Raw genomic sequence first — 20358 nt, forward strand, 5'->3', positions numbered from 1 at the left:
TATAGTAATTAGGCCAAACAAAAGCTTTGCAGATGGCTGTCACTCCTTCTGTCCATCTCCCCTCCCTCCCTCATTTCTCCCTTCGGTTGCTGTTCCCGCAAAGCGGAAAACACCGAACAGTACCTGAAACGGGCTCTCCTATTTGATGGGACCCCAGCAGAGCTGGCCAGGCCTGGACTCTCCAGATGTGGGTGCTGCTCCACAGCACAGCTGCTGCTGCCACCGTTCCCTGAACGTAGCCTCCGGACATGAATTCTAACTTTGCGGAGGTTGTAGCAAGAGGGACGAGGGTTAGATAAAGCTTTATAGCATCTCACCATTTCCCTGCGTGCAGATCTGGTCCCTGCAGGGTGTTTGACTGACACATTGTCAGGATGAAGGTCAGCTGCAAGTCTCAGTCAGTCTCTCCTTTTCCTCTACTTCCCCTTCGCTTGCTCGCGGCAGCACAGGAGGGAAGACACGACGTCACAGCTCCCAATTCCCCCGCTGGTTTGTCTCCCGATTCCCCCTCTGTCTCTTTCCTACTTGCAATTCAGGCTACGAGGGTCCTGGCTATTGCAAACAAACAGGCATTGTGTCACACTTTATCATCCTCCTGTACAGGCAGCTGCGCATGAGACAAAAAACCTCTGCCTGCAAATGGTCCCCACTCCTCGCTAGCCAGGACTGCCATTGAAGCTCAGCTCCCAGATGAGCCCCCTGCAGTCCAAGGCTGCCAGGCACCAAAGCACTATTGTCAGCACTGCAGCCAGCTGGCCTTACACAGCTATCCTGAGAGCCAGTCTGAATGCGAGGCTGGGAGGAGGTGGGGGCGGAGAAGAGGAGGAGGGAGATAATTCATACCTTCAATTCTGCACTGCAGTAACTGCAGCTAAATCCGTTTTGGACTGCTGAGTGATCTGATGTATATGCAGCATTCATGCTGCCAAAAAGCTCCTAAGCAAGGAGCAGGAGAAGGGACGTCTCTTCCATCTCATACAGCCCAGCCAGAGACTGACCTGTTTCCTGGACCCCCTCGCCATCCCACGCAGCCCACCGAGGGAGAGGGGGGAAAAATGGTTTTCTACTAGTACACTTCTACAATGGAACAAATCCAAGGCCAGCTTGAGAAGCAGGTGCTGCCAGTGTTCAACAGATGCTTTATGTGGCTTGCAGCATCACAACAATAGTGTTCACATCTTGAAGAGCTCAAAGGTCAAGTCAGCATGGAGCTGGAAGCTTGCCTACAGGACTGTGCCTATTTGACCCAACCCAGCCTTGGAAATGTTCAGCTTGAGAAGTTCTCTTCTCCCACCCTACAGATTGCACCTTCCTGCATCTCCTGCTGGATGGTCTGTATTGTTAATGGGAGGAAACCAATAATAAGAGCCCAGCCCAGGGATCAGTAATGAGTAACACCCAACTTCCATATCAGCCAGAGTATAGGACAGGGGCGGGCAAATATTTTGGGCAGAGGGCCACTTACTGAGTTTTGGCAAGCCATTGAGAGCTGCATAACAGGCAGCTCAGGGCAGATAAATATTAATTTTCTAAATTTTTTAGGGGTCCCACAGACCGGATAGAATGGTCTGGTGGGCCACATCTGGCCCCCCAGGCCGCATTTTGCCCACCCCTGGTATAGGTGTTCAATATTTAAGCAGAATAGTTAATCACTAATGATTTCTGTCCAAACCAAGGGAGAAACCAGTTCTCCCTTTCCAAAGCACACCTCACACACTAGTGGCACAAGTGATGTGGCTCCCTAGTGAGGGCTTTTTTCCACTAATCCAGGGTTGGAGAGGTTACACATTGTGTGGGTGGGCAAGGAAGAAAAGAGAAGTGGCAGGGCAGGCAGGAAGACGTTGAGTTGCATTCTCATGTGCTAACAGCATCGCAGTTCAGGCAGTCCCTTCAAGAACCCCTGTTAGAGGCACGTTTTGATGGCTGCTGCCCCCCCCCCCGCCGTTCCAGATATTTCTTTAGAAACACCTCTAGTGCCCTAAACATGAGAGAGGAGGAAGGAAATTCATCAAACCATAGCTTTTCAGGAAGATCTCCTTACGTTAATTACAAGAGCCACAGATGAGGCTGATGCAGCCACTGCGTATTAAAGGAAAGCTAGTAACATAAAATGCAGTCGCTTAAAAATGGTGAAACATGGTTCAGGTTCAGGCACAACATGTGCTTCAGTCCCCCAGCTACTTCTGTGGTTTTGTAGTCACACTTGTCTATTTTTAACATGCTTTTTTTTTTGTTGCAGCATCAAAGGCCTGTGTAAGAGGAGAATCTGACTCTACAAAGGAAGAGTAAAACAGCAGACAGGAAGTTTGATTAAAATAACCAGAAAACGTAAGTGAGATATTTACGCTTGATCTGCTACTGACAGGAACAGGAGGAGTTTCTAGTTACAAGAATACGTACAGATGTTGAGCCAGAAACATAATCGAAGTGGACAGAGTTCCTTTAAAAAACATTTTGTCAGGCCAAGGGGAAAGCCATTATCATCAAGATCCCAAGAAATGCAGGGCATGCAGGCAAGCTCCAGAAGCTGTGAAAAGGGACAGGAAGTGTTCACAGCACTGGTGCAGAGGCTGGAGAAGGGCAAGGCTGACCCTGAAATTTCTTTTCCTCCTGCTCACATTCCCAACATGAGGGCCTCCCACACATAAGGATGTGTGCATTGCTTTTTTCTTTGCTGTTGATTTAGCCTCACTCTTTAGGTCTAGGGGACCTCACGGACATGGAGGAAAAATACAGAACAAGTAACACACATTCCCAATTAATAGAACTATTCCCCCCAGAGCCAGGAGAGGAAATGCTCCTTTCAAATACAAGCTGTTCTAATGGAAGCTTCCCAACTGATGCTCCCCACCCCAAGCACGTGTACATCCTAGACTGCGGGACTGGGTTTTTATTTCCACAAGGTGCTAAAGAAGCACGAGGAGAATGAAACAACCAACTTGCACCCCAGGACTGAACAAGCACTGGAACACAGCACTGTTTTATGGTGGCACTACTGTAGGTGGGAAAGGAATTTGTGATGGTGACTACTACCCTCTAGGGCAAGAATCCATAGGCGTCTTTATACATGCTCCAGGGATTGGGGAGAGGGGGGCACTTTAAGTAGAGCACCCTTGAGAGCCGCTCTAATTAAAGTGCCCACAGCATTTTGTGTATTCAGCATCCCGTGCTTCAAAATGGCAGCAGGGCGCTATAACTAAAGCTTGTTCAACAAGTTTTAGTTAAAGTGCCCATTTTGAAGAATGGGAACACTGAATGCAGGAGAAGTGGAGGCTGCTGGCGCATGCTAATTAGCATACTCCAGAAGATTAAATTAATCAAGTCTGCGCCAAGGCACTGTAATTACAGCGCGTCAGAGCAGCATCCCTGCACATTTACAGGCACCCCATGATACAAGAGAAACTCTCTGCTTGGTAAACTGCAGGGAGAGATGGATATCAATGCAGTATGCATCCCTTTCTCCATGAACCATGTAGGTGACAAGTCTTTTGTTTCTCAGAAATTCTGTTCTGGTCGACCCTTTATGCCCACCAAGAAACAGGTCCAAGGCCCATGACAAAAACCTGCTTAAAAACTAATGTACAAGCACACATGGCACATCAACATATCACTAGCTACTGTACTGGAGGACCTGAGGACAGTTTGGACCTTCTTGCCTATCCAGTGCTCTGGATAGGCAAGAAGGCTTCACCTCCAACCAACCCCACCTGCCCAACTGCCCCAGAATCCCTTGTAAGCAAATGAAAGAAACAGGGACTGCCTGAGGCACAAATCCCCAAAGGGGAATTATTATCTAATAATGAACAGCTAATCTGTCAGCTATGCAACTCCACTCTGCTCTGTCAGTTCACATAAGCATCAAATCCAGTGACCTCATTTAATTACTTGTCTTCTCATTACTGCTTCAAGCCCTTCCTCTCAAGACTCCAAAACACTAAACCAGGGGATTTGTAGGACTCTGAGACCACGATTAAGAAATGTCAATTTTCAAATCATGTGTGCATTGCTGGACTTGGGATCTGCTAGCCCGAGGGCCAGAAGCCCTCCCTTCCTACTCCCTGCATTTGGCACCAGTACTACCACTTAGAAATATCTGACATAACTTAAAATAGATGTCTGCAAGCGGCTCTGCTGTTGAACTGATCCCACCCAAGAAGCACACCAGAAAATACCAAGCAGTAAATTGGGGGAGAGTGAAAGGGGGGACAGTTCTGGCAGGGAAATTGCCTGCCTGTGCCAGAAAGACGTACTCTTAGTGGCATGTGGCAGCTCATCATCAAAGCTTCATCCCTTTCCCTCGGGCACTGCCAGTTCTCTCTGTTTGAACGTATGTATATATTGAAAAAGAAATCCCTCTTCCCCTCCAGCTCTGCTGTGGGGTAGTCCCGCAGCAGAAACAATACCCTCCACAGCAGCCAATCAGGATCTCTGCTACTTTAAGAGCAAAACAAAAATCCTTTCAGGCATTGGGGGAACCTGGATGCAGATTGGCTTTTGTGGGAGTCACATGATTGTTAAGGGACTGCGTGTCCCTTCCCAGAAAGCCTGCAATCCCCTAACCTTTGTGAATTTGTCAGCGCCTGCTAGGAAACAAGTTACATATCCCAGTTCGGGGAGGCTTTTTCCACCTATAGCTTCTAGAATTCTCCATCTGCTCCCTCTCCCCAAAAAGCCTTCCCACAATTCCCCCTCCCTCAAGAAGTTTTTGTAATTAATTTGTTTGTTTGTTTTTTTTTGGGGGGGGGGGTTAAATGGAAACTAAAGTCACCATTTAGATTCAGTGAAAGAAATCAGCATTTTGGAAAGGCCAAGAAATATTTGTTTATCATCTCTAAAAACTGCAGTTTTTCTTAACTAATTATTGATCTCTCTACTCCTGTAAAGCCACAGGACAACTCTTAACATCTGTAGTATTTTAAACTCTCCACTTTTATAATCCATCTTCCATTTCAAACACTGAACAAGTATCTTTCACCCTAGAAATCTATAAACCCAGTCTCTGCTGGAGTAAGAGGCATCTAAAATAAAAGCACATTGAGGAACGGGTGGTTGATTTTTACTTTTCTTCTGGAAAGGAAAATTCTTAAGTACTTAAGAGTCCAGAGTTGGAAACTCAACAAAAAAGTAGCACAAGCTCACGTGTAACTCCTGAGCCTGACTAAAGTTTTTGTGACTGCTAACACAGAAACTATGTACTCTGTTAATGCTGGTACAACTCAACCTTTACATTTTGCAGAGATTTCTAATGCTCTGACTTTTCAACTTTCTCATCTTTCCTGAAATGCCAAGAGAACAGTGACTAATAAGTGGTGCTCCTTGGAGTCCACCTTGGTCTCGCTGCATCCCAAAGTCTCCACATTCTTACCTGAGACTGGACACCAGTTCTGGCAGCTGCAGAGGCTAACTCCCAGGGAAGCCTGTTTTGGTTCCTTCACAGTTTTCCTGCTTTTATCTGCTAAAATGTGACAGTCACTTGGCTCTCCCTACCGTTTTTAGGAGTTTCCAAGACGGGTAAACAAAACAATGGATTTCCAACCCCCCATAAAATGTTCTGGAAAAATTTATACAGGCTGGTGCACAAAAAGGGGAAAAAAATTAATCTGTGCCTGACAGAAGTCATATGTACTGAAGTGTTCACCCCACCCTATAACCCTAGGACACCACCCTAAACCAGTCATTTGTGACCCCCAACAGTCTTCATAGCTCTGTTTTCTACCAGTGACTTTTGATGTACCCGTTACATTTAAGTAAGTCTGCAGGCTGTGAGGTTGCTCTGTTGGAAGAGTAAAAGAAAAGACTTAAGCAAGGTTTCTTCAGCTAGACAACTTCTGTGGAGAACATGATCCTATGGGACCATCACCAGATCTTAGCCACACACTAGGCTGCCAATGCCCATCTGCCAGGACACCCAAATGATGCCAAACCCCACCCAAAAGAAGTCCCAACTCCAATCACAATTCACTGGCATAGTGCTAGGTCCTTGAAAAAATACCAAGAGCCAGCATGGTAGGACAACACTGAATCCTACTGACCCAGCACCCTGGAGGGATTCACAAAGAAAGCTAAGCCTTCACATATGGAGAGGCATGCAAATCAGGAGGATGACTAACAGCAATCTTTGTTCTTTGTCTGCTATGTGTACATCCGCCCCTGTACAGAGTCAAAGTGCTAACTCCATTGCAAGCTCATTTTTTGAAAACCACCCACAGATAACACAGAAGCTAGTTCTCTAAACTCGTTTCCACCTTGAAATCCTCCTCCCCTCTCAAACAGTCCATAACACAATCCCCTCTCATACTATCATGTTTCTAACAGTTTAAAACCTGGGCAAAGTTACAGAGGGTAGCCACACCTCAGCACAAAAACTACACTTGGCTAAACTACAGTAACAATTTGTTTCCCACTCAGGGGAAGGTTTCACCTGTAGCTGCTGCTGTTTGCTGATGGCCAAATAATCTTCTAGAAGCCTGGGAGGATGAGTCCCAGGAGAGCAGCCTCTGAGATCTCAGGCAGTTGGCACCGTCTGATTGCCAGTGCTGACCGGCTCCTTGCGTTAAGATAGAAGCACAGACCACTGGGACCTCCTGTTCAGCTCATATTTCAGCCATTCAGGCTCCCAAGTGAGAACTCTTAAGGAAGCCCCAATAATCATCAAAAGCAGCTGCCTTTTCACAAAGCCCCAACTCTCCTGTGCCTCTTTAAGAGGCGGAGACAAGACAGGAAAAACTGAAAGAAGAGAGAGAAGGGAGAGAGAAGACTCCATGGCAACATCATTTCTCACTTCCCCTAAATTACTTGGAAGCACTTCCCAGCACTTAACAAAACAGCAGACTCATACTAAAGTAGCCAGGCCTCTCTCACAAATCATCCGTCAGATTAGAACATGTGAGAACATACATTTTAGGCTGAACACTTGATGCAGTTTCTAACAGTGAGAACAGTTTCCCAAATCGGGAACAGTTTCCCAAAGAGACGCATTTAAAAACTACACTGAACAAAGCACCACCAGGAATCATTACAGAACAATCTTGCAGACCAGAGCTTACATTTCATACCTCGAGGATGGAAGAACATGTATATAGGATGATCTAGGTCAAATTTTCTGCTGTGGATTACTGACAAGTAACGGAAACCTGGACGTAAACGTTCCCAGCCTCTGAGGACATACAGTATTAGTATGAACCCTTCAGAACATTCAGATACTTTACTCCACAATCCCAGTGACACACATTTAAATAGAAAGACTCTTATGCCATGGAAGGGACTTAATTACACACAAACTTTCTCTCTGAATTGTTTGAACATTACACTGAAACTTACAATATTCTTGGATTGGCTGAAATATGGGGACAAATTTGCTGGAAAAACACTTTTCCTCTTTCTGCTTTTGCTGTTGAAATCTCCCGATCTGCCCCACAGTACACATCTACTGCTCTGCTAGGTGCCAGGGATTGCTTCTGTATAACAACAGCTCCCCACACAAGATTCTGGCATCACAAGAAAGGAGTAAGTCCAAGACACAAACAGGCCAACTGGACTGAGAATTAGAGCAGACTGAGTACTAAATCTCCAGTGGAGGATTTTCTGTTGACCCTTTCCCAGGCTGCCTTAAGAGTCAGGATCACCCACTATGCAATACGCTGCTACCAAAACCTGTGTCCCCACTAGATGATGTGTTCCTTTACCAGACTGGTGCTGGGAAGCCCTGTGTCGCTTGCTGGCACAGAGCAGGGCTGTCCCAACTGGTGGCCTGGGGGCTGCAAGGGGTTGATCTACAGCCCCCAGACTCCTTCCAGCTGCTATTTCCCTTATTACGCCAGCTGCTGCAATCAGGGTCTCCAGACTCCCCCTCCATTTTCTGGCTTTCACTTTCTGCCCCCACCCCGTGGGGTGAGGTTCAGTATAGCTTGCACTGCTGGGGAGCCTCCGGTGTGGCCAGCAGCAAAGAAAGAAGGGGTGCCCACTCATGGTGCAGCAGTCTGATGGGGGAAAAACCTTGGGGAATGGGGGAGCTTGCAGGTGGGCATGCAAAGGGGGTCCATAGCCCCTGCTGGTGCAGCCCCAAGCTCCTAAATCGGACAGCCCCAACACAGCATTCCAGAATGATCTTTCTGCTTCTAACCATCATTGCTCATTGACCTGAAGAAACTCTGGGTACCCTGCACTTCCGAAGCCAAGCAGCTGAGGTGCCTGCATATGGTGAGCTAGAACATCAAGCTATTGTCCATACACAGTTCTAGGGGTCACTACAGACCAGCACCACCACTGAAAGGTTCAGTCTTACTGTTACACACAAATGCAACATTGCATATCACATCTGAAGTAAAAAAACCCCAAGATACACAGGCAGTATTGGCAGCAAAGAATTCCTCCCTCTCTAGTTAAACTCTGGTCACTGTGTCACGCTGTTTATCCAAACTCACTCTTTGGCCAAGGTTTTATCTGTGTAAATTATGCTATCGGTATATCAACACTGCCACAGTATCCAGCAGAGAATGCAACTGCCTCCAGTTAGCATGCACCATGGATGCTGTGCAGAAACGCATCAAAAAACATTCCCTGATAGACTGGTGCTCATTGCCTCAAATCCCTCCTTCCACCCATATGATAAATATCTTACCTGTTCAGTTCACAGCTGTCTGCTTTGCCTCATCTAATTAAATGGAAGCTAATCCCACCAGTGCTCACAACAAGACATACACTAATGTGTTGATCAGATCAAGCTATTAGCCACATAATGTCTCTAGGAAAATTAAAGGAAAAAAAGTCCACGCTGAAGAGCCAGTGGTTCCTGGTCCTTTTGATAAATAGGGGAAATTCATGAGAACATAAGGGAAGGCAGACACAAACCAATAAAGATTCTTTCTTACAAAGTGTTTGCATACAAATACAAATAGGAATATTTTTTGGATTTATCAAAATGGTCAGTCAAAATAATATAAACACATTCCTGCAGGGACATCCTCACAACCAGCATTATTCAGGGTAGGAGAGGCAGAAAGTAAAAATGACTAACTGCGTGTGCAGCATCAATCATGACATGCAACTGAGATCTGTATAACTTGAACTTTAAAACTTTACCTGTAGAGTACATCTCTTCCCCACAGGACTGATCTAGTGCTTTGGTGAGGGAATCATTAGAAGAAATTAATCAAACCCTTTGAAAATTATATTAAACATTCAAGCCCTTGTTTAGTGTATTGTAGGAAATCTTAATCATGCATCTTTCATGGCAGCTTTGAAGACGTACCTAAGGGAGGCATATTAAATAGAGGAAACTTCTACAGATTCTGATTACATATGTATGTGTTGCTTCAGATAAATCAATTCAGTACCTGGATACACTGATACAACTTAAAAGAATTCACAAAGAACTAATTGCTGATATGCAATTGCTGGTTACTTTTTTAGATTATTTCTAATTGTGAATGATTAATAGAAACTTTGCTAAATAGAATTAAAAATAAGCTCTCAAAGGAGGTACACTCTTAAAGACTAGCACAAAAAATAAGCATCTTTCTGCTCATCACACAGAACACTTCATTTCAATGGAAATACAACAACCACATAGAGAAATCAAAGTTCACATTTTAGCAAATGGTGGCACTTTCAGGACTGTATTTCTGACCCAGGTCAATTGATTCATACAGAGCAAAACAATACTAAGACACCAAGTGTACTCCTTAGTACATACAGAAACAACCTATTGAAAAACAGTGCAAATAATGTTGAAGTAATTATTCTATACTAAATTGGGGGATTTTGGAAAGGTTTAAATAACTGTCAGTCCTGGCTGTTGTTTTAATTGTGGGCTATTGTATTTAAGATAAAGATCATCTTGTTTTTGTGCCAATATTATGTTTGTACTTTAAAGGAAGACAACTAAACATAGTCATGATAAAAAGGATTTTTACTCTTGACAGCATTCCTGTTTGGAGCTGCTTTCGTTAGTTTTTACAGCATAATATGGCCAGCACCTACTTTTACACACTGGGAAGGACTTGGACATTATAGTGATGGAGGCCATATGCATGCAGAAATATTAGCTTTTATTCTTTAACTCATTGGCAGGTGGTCCAGAACTGCTGCTTCTCTGTCAGAATGGTGTATAAAAGTCACCTCAGATGCTCCAGACACCACAATAAGGTAATCTGCAGTGGGGAGAGGACTCGTTGCTTGTATATTACTTCTGCCACTGCCTTTTCTGCAGAAGCAGAAGAATCTACCTTCCATGTGGAACTAGCAGGTCAAGCACACTCTGACCTAGGTTATCTCATCTGTACACATAGAATTCAGGAAATGTGGAATCAGGAAGTCAGTCACAGGTTCAGGCTAATACTATTCAAAAGCGTGTGCAGCTGCTGCTGCTTTCTACATAGCCACACTACAGCCTTTCAGACCCATCTACCCCACATGACTGCACTCTCTTTCTGCCAATCCACAATCGTAAACATGGAGATATTCCCCTTCTCTGCTATCCCAAGTTTGCTTCCCGTGATTTCAAAAATGCACAGAAGGAATAATGTAGACAAGTCAGCCAAAACAGGCACATTTCCAGGGAAAGAAACAGTACAGGTATATTTTTGGTTGAATGCACCTTTGTAACACCCGTGGGGAAGCTTGAAAGTAGTTTCCCTTCCTCTCCCACCCCCCATATTTCTTCCCTCCTAACTGGCAGGGTTTCTTCCAAAGGACACATTCAGGGGAGCCTAAACCAGCACAGTATATACAAGAAGGGGGGCAGAGGAACCTGCCAGCATGGCACATTGGTATTTGCCTGTCCCACTTGGAGGCTTATCTGTTTGAAATTCTTCATGCAATTCCCCACTGAACAAATAAATCCTTAAGTGCTTGGTTCCACTAAGGCTAAACCTGTACTAGCAGCTCAGAACCGAGCAGCAAACCAGTGAAAACAAGCCTGTGTATTAGTCCAAAAGAAGAAAACTAGTGTGTGAAGAAAACCAAAGGAAACAGCCCTGTTTCACATTTCCACTGTGTTTCTCAACAGTAAAAAGAAGTTGCTTTCTTATCATTATGACGGTGGAAAATGCCTTGACAGTGTCTTTTTAAACAGTGTATACTCAGCAGAACTGTACATGTCCCTGTTGCATCAAGCCATAAAGTCTTTCCTGATCCAGTTCAAAATGAACTGCATTAAGTTGGGAAAGGAAGGCAGTGTGAACACATAAATTCCTCAGCAACTTTTACAACTCAAGCTGTTCACATCTGGACTCTGCCATCAAATCTGATTTAGGTCACAAGTGAAAATGAGTTTAGAGATTCCAGTCTAGACCCTAGTAAACATATGGCCAAAGCTCCCCCCAAACAGCCAGTGCTCAGGAAGGGTAAAGGAATATTCTCTGCACTGGCCTACCCTGTCAGCCCCCGACTTTCAGAAATGTCATACTTATTCACTCACAGAAAGGGGCTGGGGGAAAAGTAACATGCAGTCACCTCATTGTGTGTTTAGTAGCAAAACAAACCAAAATAATTCATGTCTTTTTCAGTGTATAAGATGCACCCTCCCAAAAAAGGACAGCATTGATAAAAAATTCCACGTCCGGTGTGATTGTGGGATGAGGGGGATCTCTCACATATGCCTTCAAGGCAACTGATGGAGAGGACAGCAGGGAGGTGAAGAGCATGAGGACAGAGTTAGTGAGAAAGTCCCCCTCACAGAGTTGACCCTTCTCAGACCACAAGGCAGGGAGAAGTAGGGTTTCTCACGGCTGGACCACTATGGATGGCAAGGCCCTGGAGGCTGGCCCAGGACACACATGGGGACAGATGGAGGAATGGAAAGTGGGCAACTACAACTTTCTTCCCCACATTTTTCCCCAGCAGCCCCTCAAGGCAACACAGTAGGCCCCAGGCCCCATCAGGGCTATGTGTAGAAATGACTACTGTCACATATGCCTCTACTTGCTGGGTTCTCACCTGGACCTGCCAATTCTCACTGGCATCTCCAGACTTTATAGGACCCCTGGGGACTGACCACCAGGACAAGATTATGGTGCTGTCTTCAATCTACCATATTCAAATTCAATAATTTTTCATCCCACAACTTTCACATATAAAAACTCTTCACTTTTAGACCTCCTTTTTGGCAGGGAAAATGCATTTTACCAACAGGAAAATACAGTATTTTAAACTATCATGGAACTGTAGAAGATATGACAGCTATAAAGGGTTGTGTAATTTCTCTCAATGTATGGCTCCGATTAAGTCACTTTGATTACTATGGCATGACTATGAAGCTAGTTTGCATTCTTCTTCACAGAGTGACAACACTGAAGACCTAGAATTGCTGGCACCTGGAAGAAAGGAATGAGCTTCACTTGAGGCTGTAGATAATCTAGACTCATTAGGGATTCAGGCATTGCCCTACAGGAAACAGTTCTCAGCATGTGCCCACACGCACTTGGGTAAGAATTGCATCTATGTGAATTCTGCACTGCAAACATGTCTGCGTGGGACTGGCTATCCTAGAATCTCAAACCTTCCCACATATATTCACTCAGTCTGAACTCCCCTGTGAGGAAAATGATAATTAGGCACATTTTACAGGGGGAAAAATAAAGGCAGAGAAAAATTAAGTGACGTGGTCAGTCATATTATGAGTCAACAGCAAAAGGGAGACTTAGACCTAGCAACTCCTGACTCCACCTCCTCCACCTAGGGGCTGAAGCAAGCTTCTACACATGCTCTAGCCAGAGCTGTTACTGGCCTAGAGCAGCAGTCAGCAATGTTTTCCGGCAGCAGCCCAAAATTAACCAGCTTGGGTCTGAGGTAAGCCAGCACTAGGATCTAGCTGCTGCTTCTGCTTCTCCCCAGTGCTCAGACGCAACCTGCTGCCAAACACCACCACTGAAGCCCCCCAGCTCTGTGGGTTGCCAGCCCTTGCACTAGAGTAACACGCTCAGTGCTAACTCTTTTTAAGTGCTCATATCTGTTATGCAGAATGGTGTTACTATCACTTACAGACCACCTGCTTTAATTATAAATAGTCTAAAGTCTGTTTTGAGTATCTAGACTTCATGCCAATATAGGATTGTCAGTATATTTTTAAGTAAATTAAAAATTTTAAGAGATGCTACCAATTCGGTTGGAATGAAAGTTTACTGGAAGGCTGAGATATGAACAGATTTCTTTTACTAAGCACAAGGACTGAAGTTTCTCCAAAATCTCTGCCAACCGGTGCATTATGCTTTGCCTGCCAGTCCGCTCTTCGTTGTAGCTGTAAGATACAGGCTGAAGTAGACAAACTGTCCAAGCTGCTTCTGTTACAGGGAGCAGTAGGACAGTTGGAGCTGTACTAAGAGGCAAGAGACATCTGCAGTTCCTAACATGCCATTACATTGGCTGCAAAAGCAGAAGTAGAAGATAAGAAAAGCAGCTTTATGCCATCTATCTGCCAGAAAAGCCACTCACAGTAGAGCAACAGATTTTTCCCTTTGTTGAATGGAAAGCGGAAAGGAGCAAAACATAGTGTACAGTACAAACTCGCTGAAAGTATCCTACCTCCCATTCTCTTGCGAGTTTGGCTGGCACCTCTAAACCCATTTTCTCCAGCTGCTCCACCTTATAATTCTCATATTTTCTGTATCCGGCATATCCCCCACCTGTAGCCACCAGGAAATGGAAGGGGCGCAGACGGAAAATATGCCCAACTGCAGCAGTATGAAGTTTTCTCTTGTCTAGAATAAAGAGAGAAAGATCTTTAGAAAATAGAACAGATACAGAGTAAAGACAACGCTAAAAGTTTTGAGGGGACTGGGGAAGTCAGATTAGACACAAAGAATGTTTTGAGGTGTCAAGTCACTAAGTATGCCTAAAAGCCACGTCACCATCAGCACACAGAAAGCATACAAACCTCTGATGTATGTGCATCAGGTGAACATGTGGCTAGTTTGTACCACCAACAGGCGCTACCCAAAAGGATGGCTGAAGTTATGAGGCATCACACAAACCCATATTAGAAGCAGAATCTCCTGAAGTTATAAGGATTTTGTTTACACCTAGATTGTTTGTTTGATGCCCTTGCTGAGGTCATCTGACCCCAGCTGACTTTCCTGCCCTTTGGGCAGGGGGCTGAACTCGATGATTTGCAAGGTCCCTTCCAGCCCTAACATCTATGAAATCTATGAAGAAAATGATGCACTACTGATGCATAGGAAAGGTGCTGATAATTTTTCCTGAACAAGTCCAGAATTTTACTTTAAACAGTAGTATCACAAAATATGAAAGTTAGCCAACAGCTGATCCAGGTAAGATCCTGACTAACAACACCACTAATAAGTCAGAATTTCCCCCTGAATTTTAAGAATACATTGGAGTGGTAAACACCATCTGATCTAGTTTAGAAAAAGCAATAGGGTTAGCTGGAAATTGCACCTGAACTCTTGACAGAAATGTCAGGGCGAAGGATTTGTCTGCACTACAAGGAGAAATACTCAACCTACAACTGTATTTGAACACAGTTATTCCTAGCGTGCTTTCACAGGGCATTAAGTGATGATATACAACTGAGCTATACCCCTCTCCTCAGAAAGGGTCTGGTCTCAAACACTGTTTTGTTAGCCCAGTTTTAACCAGCTGAAAGTTTGATCAGCTACAGTTGTTGGCACATTGGGTTTGTTTTTCAACTATGCTTTTATTTTAGATTTCATTACTTTTTCTAGCATCCTGCCCATATTTCTCCCACCAGTTCTCTTGCTCTCCTTTGAAATCTGCATGACCTCCAAAACTCTGGCCCCACCCACACACATGCAGCTTGGCTTTTTTACTTGATTGATATCCAGTGTCTGTCTTCTCTTTTATGTTCATTTCTGAACTCCCTCTCTAATTTACCTACTTCTGCTCCTCAAATGACTTTCTTCCACCTTCTGTGTTTGGGCACCCTATTTTTGGGTGGGGAGGGGTTGGGGAGTGGGGGCAGGAGGATTCCATCTACCTGCTTTTCTACACTGCTTTGCCATCCTTAAGTGGTCTGTCTCTATTCTTCCTTACCAGCTGTGCTCAACATCTGATATATGTTTGGGTAATAGGATGGGAGATTAACAGAGCCTGCCTTGAAGAAATCAGCACTATTGACCTCAGAGATCAAAAACTCCAAAATAGCCCCTCAACGTGTGGGTCCCAACACCCATAGCTTTCATTATAGCCAGATGGTAACGGGATTCTGAGCAGGAGTGAGAAGACTTTGTTTTTATACAGGAAAAACAGCTTGTTTGTTGTAACATGACTCACAGGACAAACTGTATATTGTTGCTTTCTCGACTTTATTCATCAAAAATAAAGTCTGATATCCTTGTATTAAATATATCACTTCACAGCTTAAAACTCAACATTATCCTTCCTGTTTCATGGTGATAATTCATACCATTTTAGTATCCAAGTCATTATCCAAGATTAAGCTGTTACACAGACTTCTCTAACTGTACCCATACAAATCTTTTCACATCACTGTCAAAATTTGTAGCTACAGCTACAGGACAGACTTGTTAGCCTTGGTTCTTGGGCCACAAAGATTCACAAGAGTAATTTAACTTCAGAAAACTGTTGCAGGTATAACCAATTATTAAACTGATATACAAAAGGTCAGCTTACTCATTAATAACCTTGCCTCTTGCCAATCTTCTTATAAAAGGGTGACCACAGAATTTTTTCTGGTTCTAAGGTAAACATTGAAAGGATGGCAGTTCCGAGTCTTGGAATTCAGACATTCTTAATACCGGTCTTTGAAAAATTACTTATAATTCACTTAACACCAGTGTTTGTCATTTAGAAGACAGTGTGATCTAGGGCACTGGCTTGGAAGCCAGGAAGTTCCTGAATAATAAGAACACTTCAGCCACTAACTTGATGTTGAATTAGCAAATCAATTCCCTTGTGTTTTAAGACAATCCACTTACAAATAAAGGTAAGAACATCTGAAACATAGGATTTCTGTGGCTTTGTGGTTACAGAACTCTATTCAACTACACAGAATTTTAGCTGAATTTAAAGGCAGTCCCTCAAGGGCAGAAGAGGAGCTTAGGTGAACCCAGCCTCCATTTAAAAGTCGCAGGGTTGGACAGGCTGGTAGAAGGACTATACAGTAGAAAGTCTGATCTATCCAGCCCATTAAAGCCAATCATATTCCATCAGGAATCAGTTTGGCAGTCTGGCATAGGTAGTCTGGACAGTTTGATTCCCACATCTTTTCAGAAACTGACTCAACCTTGGGGAAATCCATCTGGCAGGTCAAGCCAGGCGTGAGCTAGGATTTGGGTATTTCCATAAGCTAAGGATGCAACCATTAGATGAACTCTTCTCTGTGGGATCTCTTTCCTCAACCACGTCTTGGTAGCATAGTCTCTATCTATGGAATGATATCATCTGGCTAATCACCTTAGGGGATACTCTCATTTTTTTCCCCTTTGGTGGGCTGGAAGAATATTGCTGGTCTAGTGTCAGGTGAATAATGTCACAATTATAGTCCACCTCAAAATTGAACTGTTTTACAAAAATGCCCATGTGGAAAACTTGCTTCACCAACATACTTAGGTGTGGATGAGACTCGATAAGACAAGACCCTATGCCAGAGATGGGTGCAAAGGATCTGGAGTTGCCTGTAATAATGCATCGGTAGACTCACTTACTGCAGTGTATGCATAGACTGAGATCATTCCATACCATGAATATCAATACATGCACCCAAAAGTTCCAGTGGGGGAGAGGAGGGAAGGGAAGGTGTGACTTCTGAAACAGGTTGCAGCAAATACTCAAGCGCCATTCACTTCCATGTCCTAGCTCATCCCCTGCTGGACCTGCCAGACACTTTTCTCCAGGGTTGAGTCAGTCTCTCTGATGTACAGTAGAAATCAAAGTAACCATGGTGAGTTAAAGAGAGGTAGTATCTCCCTCAAATGACACACAGCTGTCTCTGTAACTTCAGCTGACATGTTGTCTTGGTGGTGGCTGATGTTGTGGGGGGTCCGTGTAAGCTGTAGTTATGTGACCTCAGCTAACGCTTCCAGCCAGCGGCAGGCAAGGGGCCTACTCAGTTGCACATCATGAGTGAAACAAGGGATATCCTTCCCTTGTTCTTTTTCTCAGTATCTAAATAAAGGGAAAGAGTTTTCAAACTGTAAAGCCAATAGATGTATGGGACTTGGTCCTAAAGTCTGAGACAAGTATAATCCTTACAGAGATGAGACTGACAATAAATGGCTATCTGGTGCAGTGGTGGTTCATAGGCTAGTTGCACCAAGAGACTGCAGAGATCTGAGAAAGAAGTTAGGGCATCAGCCACTGTGCCCACGTCTACCAGATGAGCCATCTGTAGTGGATTGTGCAAGGGAGTGTTTTTTTTAATGAAGTTAAACTTTCTGGTAACAGAGCACTGTATGAGGTATACTAATGGCAGCAATATGATGGCATCAAGCCAGCTCTGAATATATGCATAGACAAGTTTAAGCATCTAGTCAGGCTCAAAGCAAAAGCTTGCAATGGAGAAAGGGAAATTGAGTCACCCTAGTCAAGTTGGGCACCTACACATGTGCAGGTATCTTGCTGGGATCCTATGACACCAGCTGACCTCCTGCCCCTCAGGCAAGGGGCTGGATTCAATGATCTTCCAAGGTCCCTTCCAGCCCTAATGTCTATGAAATCTATGAAATCTTACTCCTAAGTGATAGGTAGTTCTCTGCATTTGATTCAAAGGAAAATTGAGGCACATACAAAGGATGAATCGACGTTTGCAAGATTTCCAGACACACTTTCTCCAGTTCCTTTATGTCATACGAATGTCCTACTCCCCAACAATTCTCACCCATGTATGACCACCTATTAGTTCAGCTCTGAAGTACTGAATTTGGAGATAAGCTGGAGTCCTGAAACTGAAACACAGGTGGGGAAGAGATCCTCACTTACCATTGAAAAGGGTTCTGAAAGTAGGCTGTTTCCAGAAGACTGGAGTGTTTCTCAAGAGAAGATTCTCATGCCTGGGAAAACTCCAATCTATTGGCATACTGTAAATGAAACACAAGAAATAGGTGTCTAAACATGGACAAACTCCATCAGTAATTTTAGATCACTAAACTAACATGTTTTGGCAACTTCAGATTGCAAAAATGGCACATCAGTAAATAATTTCCTCAGATTAATCAAGGAAGTCCTACTGAACCTATCCTTTCCTAGATAATCTTTACATTCTTCTCCACCCCTGGGAGATTCAGTACCAAGATCTCCCACAAGACTGGGTGTATTAATAATCATTCTATCTGGATTTCTCCCACCTTTTCAAAACACTGAGTCATATCCCATTTAGGCTAACTCTAACAAGGATTCTCCTCTGAAGGGAACTACTGGATGTGTGTGGGAATTTATTCAGATCTCTAGTGTAGGGGTGGCCAACCTGGGGCAGCTTCCATGTGTAGCACATGGCAGATCAGGGAAGGGACAGCATGGTAGCAGATAGGGCAAGAAGCAGAAAGGTGAGCAGCAGATTGGGCAGGGGAAGGGGCTTAGAATAGTGTTTGAGAAGGGTGCAGGCCTACTTTGTGGTATATGCTTATTGATACAATTTCTTAACGGCTTTTATCATTTCTATTTTCAGCATGTTTGTGACTGTAGATACAACTCACTTTGAAAGCACTGCCAGTAGGAAATGGCCACTCTGGGAAATCTACTCCCGTTCTGCCTGAACAATATAGGCTGTTATAGTTGGATGGCTTTTCTACCTGCGACAGCATTTTCTGTTTTACACACTACCTAGGTCCAGACTTTTCATAATCAAGTTGTGGTATGATTGTTCAAGGCATTCACGTATAAACAACTGCAGTGGCAAGTGTGGGAAACAGCGATGCCAGACTGGCAAACACAGTAATTGTAAACACAGTAAAACTGTACATGTATTGGCATTAGCAGATTCAACAGAAAGTAACTTAAGAGTCATACATGTGGATTCAACACATTCACATCTCACAGGTTGCACCTTTCTATAAAGTGAGCATAGTGAGGTGAGACACGGTGTCCTGCTTACCCTGGAGCCCATTTCTCCCCTGACAGGATACAAAACAACTGCCTCTGATGTCAGCAAGAGTTACTTGTATCCTGCCAGAGGAACCTGGCATGGTGGAGACAGAGCTTCCTACAAACAGAAAGGAGATGTAGCATGAAGTCCAAAAGTAGCTTCTACAAACCCACTCACTTTGCCACATGCATCTACTCAGACCTGAAGGAAAGGCTTACAATGGAGAAAGGAGAGTTCAGTCACTCTGGTCAAGTCACACAGCTTCTTGCAAGTCAGGTGGTAGATTCTGCAATGTAGTAGTTTGTGTCTCCCTCTCCCCTCAAATAATTCCTCTCAAACAGGCTGTGAAACACATATCAGATGGGAGCTTCTTTCAGTGACCTAACATAAGGCAGAATCAACCTCAAAAGCTCCCTAAACCAGGATGGGTCAAGTGAGACATCTCCTTCCTTATTTACAATCTCTCCAACTGTCAAGAGCTGTGATTCTGTATCTCTTCCTTTACCACCTTGCACTTTCTTGAACCGCGACACCAAAGGGCTTTACCACTCTGGAAACACACAAAGCAAACCTCATAATGAGGCAACTCAGGGAGGAGCTTCCAACATGACTTTAACATCTAAAAATTTATACTTTTTGCATCTGAAAAGGAGACAACCAAGTGAGAAAACCAAGAGAAATGAAACATGGCTGTTCCAAACCTATAAATCTACCAGCGACTTAAAAGAGGCTGCTTGGATGTCTTTACATTTCAGAGACAGCTGATCCCCACTCACAGTGCATGTCTTTTCTCTACCCAGGGGACAAAACCACACAGCTGGGAACGGGGCCCTGTGAGCTCTCTGCATGTGGAGGCCGTCGGCCTGCCAGGGAGCTCAGGAAGTGCTTGCAAGACATGTCCTCCCCGAGGGGCCTGAAGAGACGCCCGCGCTGCTGGACAGCTCTACACCCCAAGCGCTCTCACTGCATCCTTCTGCCTTTCACCCCAGAACCACGAGCCCATCACATTTCGATGCTCATGGCTGGTGCTGGCGCATTAGGTCTCTGAGGTGCTACCTTGCCAACTGGTACCTGCCCCGGCCCTCAGTGCCACCCTCTGGGAAGCACCTCCCGAGCGGGGTCCCCGGCAGGCCGAGCCCCCCAGGCGCGCGGGCCCCAGGCGCCGCATTCCCGGCGGGCCCGAGCGAGCAGGGGGTTCCGAGGGCCCCCGGGGCGGCAGTGCCAGGCGGCCGGCGCGGCCCGGGGCACGACGGCAGCCCGCCGCAGGGGACAGGTCCCCGGGGACCCGCTGCTCGGGGTGGGCCAAGGGCGCAGGGCCGTTCTCGGTAGGCTGACCCCAG

General features: G+C 44.8%; 1 protein-coding gene across 4 annotated transcripts in view; it reads right to left on the reverse strand.

Moving 5' to 3' along the window:
* Nucleotides 1-20358, reverse strand: part of PISD (phosphatidylserine decarboxylase) — a 35280-nt gene that overhangs the window by 14644 nt on the left and 278 nt on the right. The window contains exons 2-3 of one of the 4 annotated variants that reach the window (XM_090063485.1): nucleotides 17917-18014; nucleotides 13522-13697 (exon numbers count right to left, since the gene is read on the reverse strand). In XM_090063485.1, the coding sequence (XP_089919611.1) occupies nucleotides 13522-13697; nucleotides 17917-18014 (274 nt within the window). Of the gene's footprint in view, nucleotides 1-123; nucleotides 2185-6421; nucleotides 6580-13521; nucleotides 13698-17916; nucleotides 18015-20358 lie in introns of those variants that run through there. The other 3 variants (XM_090063486.1, XM_090063487.1, XM_090063484.1) reach the window with 3 other exon arrangements.

This window comes from Crocodylus siamensis, chromosome 9 (assembly GCF_052110815.1).
Source record: "Crocodylus siamensis isolate JL-2025a chromosome 9, ASM5211081v1, whole genome shotgun sequence".
Taxonomy (NCBI): Eukaryota; Metazoa; Chordata; order Crocodylia; family Crocodylidae; genus Crocodylus; species Crocodylus siamensis.